A 6,557-nucleotide genomic window follows, 5' to 3' on the forward strand; every position below is an offset into this window, starting at 1 on the left:
GTCGCCGTGACAACCAGGCTTTCATGTCATGAGGACCCAGTCGGTTCAGTTTAGAAAATGCTCTTTGATGTGATCCGACTAAGTAATGTAAGACGTCTCGGGAGCTGAGGAGTGAGTGAGAAGTTAGGAGTGAGGAGGCAGTGGATGGCCGAATGAAACGGGCAATAAAATGTACTTTAACCAGGACTTAACTCGTACTTTAACCAGGACTTAACTCGTACTTTAACTAGTACTTTAACTAGTACAATGGAGTAAAACAAGAATCCAACTGAAATGTATTAGAAATCACAAACATGTTGTTATTTCATCATATCTCCTCCAGTAACGGTGAAGGTCACGAGGTCACAGTGAAGGTCACAACGATTAGCCAACAGACGTTCTGCTGTCACACGAGGGCGTCCCGGTTCTGGTGCTGGACCCGTCAGCGCCGCTGCCAAATGCTTTGTGTGTTCAGCTCACGTCATTTCAACGGAGACACAGGCGGTGTGTGTGATGTGTGCTGTCCTGCTGGGCAGAGTGGGGCCCTCAGCTGGTCACACACTCTCCGCTGTACAATAACTCTGACATTAATAAAGTTCAGTTCTTCTGTTCATTCGTGCACTTTTGAGCTTTTATTGGACAACTAAATACTTTAATACATTTCAGGAATGATTACAGATGTTCATCGCTGACCGAACTGGAATCTAAAACTTAAACAAAAACATTCATGGAGAGCTCGATGGAATGAAGACGTCATGGCGGTCTCGTCTCTGCTGGTGTCACATGAGGACCTACGGCCCAGAATGCACCTGGTGTATTAAAGAGACAACGGCTTACAGTCCATTTCTCACTTCCCGTCGGCGTCGCTCAGTTGGTCGGCGATGTCGTCGAAGTGGTTGTCGGCGAAGCGAAGCATCTGGAGGACGGCGCTGAGCAGCAGGACGTCCACGTTGAGGTCCAGCTCCAGCTCCTCGCTGTAATTCTTCACGGGAACCACGCAGGACAGCGGCACCCTGAGCCGAGCCGCGACCTCCTGGGCCTGGAACGCGGAACACGCGGAACATTAGGGAACGTCGAGCGAGGAGAACTTCGACCACACTAAATCTAGTGATGGTTTTTCCACAATTCCTGGCCTTCTAAAACTCAAATTTGATCTCAAGACCTCGGAGAACGTCGACCGCGGCGTACATCGACCAGAGAACGTCGACCTCGGAGAACGTCGACCGCGGAGAACGTCGACCTTGAAGAACATCGACCTCGGAGAACGTCTATCGCGGAGAACAACGACCTCGGAGAACGTCGACTGCGGAGAACGTCGACCTCGGAGAACAACAACCTCGGAGGACGTCGACCTCGGAGAACGTCGACCTCGGAGAACGTTCACCGGGAAGAAAGTCGACCTCGGAGAACGTCGACCTCGGAGAACGTCTGCATTAGATCATGGAATGCGTCTCACTAGACATTTTTAAATAGAAACTTACGAGCCGACGGGTCGAGTGTTTTTCTTCCGTGTGAATATTTAACGCTCACCACTTGCTGGACGTAGCCGCTCTTGTACACGTTGCTCACGTCCTCGGCCACCAGGGGGCAGGCTTCGTCGACTTTAGTGAGCAGGACCAGCTGAGGGATCCCTGGAAGCAATTAATAACAATATTTAATATGAATTGATGAATGATGCAATTCATTCTGCAACTGGAACATGCTGGACTGTACACTACCGGGCAAAAGTTTGGGGTCACGTAGAAATGTCATTATTTTTCAGTGACTATAACATTAAATCATAAACACTCTCTCTACATAGTTAATGTGTAGATGACTTCTCTGGTGTGTAATGAAGTCTCTACAGAGGTGTGTAGAGGCCCATCTCCAGTGTTCTAATGGTACATTGTGTTATCGCCTTAGAAGACTAGCGGAGGGATAGAAAACCCTTTAAACCCTTTTTATGTGAGCGCAGCTGAAAACAGTTATGCTGGTGAGTGAAGCTATAAAACTGGCCTTCCTTTGAGCCACAAAATCATTATTTATAACCTCGGCGATGTCTGGAGTAGATTTTGTATTTATTTTGAAATTAATTTGATAAATAAGAGAGTTTTGATGTAAAACACCAAATAGTCTGGGTGATCCCTAACTTTTGAAGGGTTGTGTACGTCTTCATGAGATGAACCGCGTCCTGACCCATTAAGTTGACCTTCCTGCGGATGGCCTCCAGCTTCTCCTCCAGCCTGCTCGGCATGATGGGCACCTTGGTGGCGTCGGTGACGTAGGCCACGCAGTGGATCTTGTCCTTCAGAACCGGAGCCTTCCGGTAGTCATTGGACTCCGGATGCAGAGGAGCGGCCGGGTTGAACTGAGACGGTGGAAACACACGAGGACGGTTTGAGTTCACGACATCCGCCGCCGACCCAACGCTCAACATCCCGCTCCGGGCCGCCGGTACCTGATAGCTGTCCGGGACATGACCCTTAAGGATGCTGCAGATGTCATCGATATCAAGCCCCGCCCCCGGGCTCTCCTCCAGCCCCATGGTATCACAGAAGATGACCGGCAGGGCTTTTCCACCTCGTCCAGCTTTCACAGAGTAGGTGCGAAACTGGGGAAGAAGAAAAAGAAGGAAAGAAAACCCGATAAGAGGAACAAACCACGACGTTTATTTAGATTCCGACATCAAATAAGCGGCGGGAGCTAAACCTGTGTGGTGAGGCTGGTGCCGGAGCAGCCGGCGATGGCCTGGCTGGTGACGTGGCCTCTGAATACCGAGTTGATGGAATTGAAGAAGCTGGACTTTCCGGCTCCAACTGGTCCAACGAGCAGGACCCGAACCCGGGACACCGAGGCGTCTGTGGGCTTGTACGTCTTGATAGTCTCGAGCAGCTCCGCCCTCTTCCTGAAGAAGGAGATGTTTATGAATTTGCCAGTTGACCTCTGTGACCTCTGCCGTTGGTGCCGTAGCCGCGTAGCATATCCTGTGGAACACGTGAGCTCGTGCCGTACTGCATCGTGTAAGGCGATAAAGTAAAGGGCTTCATGTGTCCGTCTTACTCTGATTCCCAGGCGATCATCCTCCAAGGCCTCTCAAGTTCTGAGGTTTCTGTTGAAGAGCAAAAACATCGATATGCGTCGTAATCCGGGAAGATGAGAATCGATGGATAGATGATAACTGTCATATGAAAAGGGCCGAGCATCTCAAATCATTGCATCATGATCAGAACAATATTGGTGTTGAACTTACCCTCCACCTCGTAGACCTCACACTCGGTCAGGATGAGGTCGTTGCCGTGCATCTCCTCAGCATCGAAGTTGTAATAACTCCCCGGTTTGGAAAAGGCGGCCGCGTTGTTTCCATGGATGAGAACCAACGCTTCTCCAAAATACGGACCGGAATTACCGTTCATCCTCACTGCGTAGATGGGAACAGAGACCGGATATTTGAGGAGCTCTTCTCCTCTGAAGGTGAACAGGAAGGCCTGGTCGTCGGCCTCGAAGGACCCGGACTGGCTGAAGGGCCGCTCGGTGTGGCCTCCGAACACGCGGCCCGACGCGTTGTAGCCCACGGACAGCGTGCGGCCGCGGCCGTCGCACCGCAGGTGGAAGGCGGCGGCCGTGAACCCGTGGACGCTCGCTTTGTACAGCAGACGCAGTTTGACTCTCCCCAGCCTGGAGCAGAGGGTCCGCCGCTGGCTGATGGTCAGCTTGGAGGCCATGGTGGACGGTCAAGGAGAGGGAATGACCTCTGGGCGGTGGGAATGACCTCTGGAGGGTGTGAATGACCTCTGGATGGTGTGAATGACCTCTGGGCGGTGTGAATGACCTCTGGAGGGTGTGAATAACCTCTGGATGGTGTGAATGACCTCTGGGCGGTGTGAATGACCTCTGGGCGGTGTGAATGACCTCTGGACGTTGTGAATGACCTCTGGATGGTGTAAGTGACCACTGGACGTTGTGAATGACCTCTGGACGTTGTGAATGACCTCTGGAGGGTGTGAATGACCTATGGACGTTGTGAATGACCTCTGGACGGTGTTCCACACTTTGGGCTCTACAAAAAGAAACGGATGCATAAGAATGAAGGATATCCAGAGACATTGTACTTCTTTGAATCCCCTCTGGAGACACTGTGTTCAAGATTTAAAGAAATATTACAATAAATCAAATAAAACTATTGATAAAATCATCTTAAAACTACATTCCACATCAGAACATTAAAGAACCAAAGTCACGTGACGCTGTCCGTCACTGTTGTGATTATTGTGTCCAATAGTTTCATTTTATACTTCAAGAGTGACAAATATTATTCATGATTGTATTAAAGTTAAAAGTTAAAATAAGAAGTTATTGTGCTTTCCTTTGCCCGGCACAGAATAATATGAACTTTTTTCCCCAATACTTTCACTTTCCTTTACAACTACGTATCACTCGTACTTAAAGCTCCATAATGGAGTTTTTCCCTTTTAGCGCCCCCTTCAGTTTTGGAGGTATTTAACCCTTGTGTTGCCTTAGGGCAGGGATTCCCAAAGTGTGGTGCGCGCACCCCCTCTAGGGGGTGCGCGAGAGGAAAAATGTAATGGTGGTCTAATGGTGTAATAATTAATATTAAACATTCTCAGGGCTCTCAAGTGTCATTTCGGTCTTAACCCCCGGGTTTTTTAATTAGCCCCGAATGTTAATAAAAAAATAAAAAATCAAAGATTTGGCACACAAGTGGTTAACACCTCCAGGTCGCACGTGACGTCATTCACCCAAAGCAGCGGAGTCAGACTGGCAGCAGGCGCACGTAACAGCAAGCTGCTGTCAGAGTGTTTCTATGTCTACAAATGTCGCTGCTTCACTCTTCTGGGCTGAGCCCAGCGCCCCCCCCCCACGTCAACAACTCTTCTCGGCTCGATGCCGGCGCGCGTAACGCCCAGCCGTGATGCGCGCACAGGTGAGCACACTCTCACTAGCCCCCCCCCCCCCCGTCAACAACTCTTGCATTCTGTTGCGTTTTTTTTAAGGTGTTGGGGATTGGGGTTGCGTGAACCCGGTCGGGTTTATAGAAGGGGGTGCGTGGTCTAAAAAGTTTGGGAACCGCTGCCTTTGGGTCATTTTGACCCGATTCAATGTTTCACCCTCCTGTTACCTTTATATTTACTAACATATTTTACCCTTTGGTTTCAATTTGACGCCAGCAATTAAAACCTCCAGAAAATTATTAGAATTAATATTGTTTTCCAAGTTTAAGTGTGAGGCACTTTATGTTTGTTTGTTGACTACCGAAAGAACACCGACATTAAACATTGAATGGGGTCAAACTAATCCTAAGGCGGCAGGAGGGTGTAATATTGATTCGGGTCAAAATGACCCTAAGGCAACACAAGGGTTAACGTTTCCTTCAGTGTCGTAAATACCCAGTTACGATAGATGCAGCCTCGCATACACTTGTATTGATGACCGGACGAAGTCAGAAACCAAGAAATGATGTCAACCGATAAGGTAAGAATATTCAAAGATTTTACATCAATATGACTGCATAGTTTTATTCATTGTGATATCGGAGATGAATGCTAACATAACCAAGAGAATGACAACATTTAGTTTAGATGAAATACCGATCGCGTTTTCAGCCTATATACGTTGTTTTCTAAATGTTTGAATGTGGAGTGTGATCGAATACAATATTGTTGACAACACCAAAAAGCTACATATTCATAATTTACATTGGACCGTGTAATTCATGACAAGAGACTTCGCTTGCTTCGCCCTTATCCTGTAGCTGCGAGCGTGGACTGGCACTATATGACGTTGCGTAATCACTGCCAGAAAGCAGGTCGAAGTCCATCCGCCCCGGAGCGGGTGGCCCCAGAACCCTACATAGCGGAGTTATTTCCCCACAGACCCGATGGCGGAGCCGCAAATCGTCATATTAAAAGTCATTGTAGCGGCACCATTTTTTTCAAGCTGTTATTTTAAGGTACAATTGGTGCATAATGTTACTTTAACTTCACAAACGGGAAAATTAACTTTTAGTTTAGTTTTAAACGTTAACTCTTCTGAAAGCAGAAGATAACAAAGGGGAAATGATCCTGACGGTTTGGGTTTTTAATTTCAAATCAGAGTTTCGGGCATTAATCCGGGAAAAGGAAAAAGAGAAGATTTAAATAACTTTCCACACCCTCAGTCACAATAAATAAAAGTAAAATTCAGCCGTTAAACATCCCACCGGATCATTTATGTAAAGTTTGAGGAGATATGAAACCTTTCACTATTAAAATACCGTGTTCAGCGTTACCTTCTCCCCAGATCGTTCCTCCAGCTGTTCGGTGACAGGCAGCTTCTCCAGAAACGAAACCGGAAGTGTCCGAACCATATTGCCTTCAAAATAAAACGAAGGTTTTATCTCTAGATATCTCATTAAGCTCGCGGTGTTCTGAACACGTGTTTTTAAGTTTAAATTAAATGTAGACAGTCATGGTAATGTCAAGGCTCGACAATGAACAATATTTGAAGGTTTCTTTGGTGATCTGGGGGTCATAAATATGTGGAAATCATATTATAGTGTTAGCTGCAGTTAAATCATGTTTAGTTTGTAAAAGCTTTGAGGG

The 6,557-nt window shown here is 47.4% G+C and overlaps 1 protein-coding gene across 2 annotated transcripts; it reads right to left on the reverse strand.

Moving 5' to 3' along the window:
- Positions 1–596: 596 nt before the first annotated feature.
- Positions 597–6,319, reverse strand: LOC130193422 (interferon-induced protein 44-like). Of its 2 annotated transcripts, none has more exons than XM_056413827.1 (8): positions 6,245–6,319; positions 3,209–4,015; positions 3,019–3,067; positions 2,668–2,863; positions 2,417–2,569; positions 2,155–2,326; positions 1,510–1,610; positions 597–1,018 (listed from the first exon to the last, which is right to left on the reverse strand). In XM_056413827.1, exons 2-8 carry the CDS (start codon positions 3,678–3,680, stop codon positions 827–829), a joined length of 1,335 nt encoding a protein of 444 aa, XP_056269802.1. In that variant the 5' UTR covers positions 3,681–4,015; positions 6,245–6,319; the 3' UTR covers positions 597–826. The 2 variants fall into 2 exon arrangements, with proteins under 2 accessions (XP_056269802.1, XP_056269801.1); XM_056413826.1 differs by having other exon boundaries at positions 6,230–6,308.
- Between the last annotated feature and the right edge of the window lie 238 nt (positions 6,320–6,557).

The sequence above is a fragment of the Pseudoliparis swirei genome, chromosome 5 (assembly GCF_029220125.1).
Source record: "Pseudoliparis swirei isolate HS2019 ecotype Mariana Trench chromosome 5, NWPU_hadal_v1, whole genome shotgun sequence".
NCBI classification, from domain to species: domain Eukaryota; kingdom Metazoa; phylum Chordata; class Actinopteri; order Perciformes; family Liparidae; genus Pseudoliparis; species Pseudoliparis swirei.

Excerpts from the sequence above, each read along its gene's own strand:
- LOC130193422 (XM_056413827.1), bottom strand. The coding sequence starts at position 3,680 with ATGGCCTCCAAGCTGACCATCAGCCAGCGGCGGACCCTCTGCTCCAGG. Across the intron at positions 2,570-2,667 it reads GCACCAGCCTCACCACACAG|TTTCGCACCTACTCTGTGAA; the intron begins GTTTAGCTCCCG and ends CTTCTTCCCCAG. Across the intron at positions 1,019-1,509 it reads GCGGCTACGTCCAGCAAGTG|GCCCAGGAGGTCGCGGCTCG; the intron begins GTGAGCGTTAAA and ends TCCGCGTTCCAG.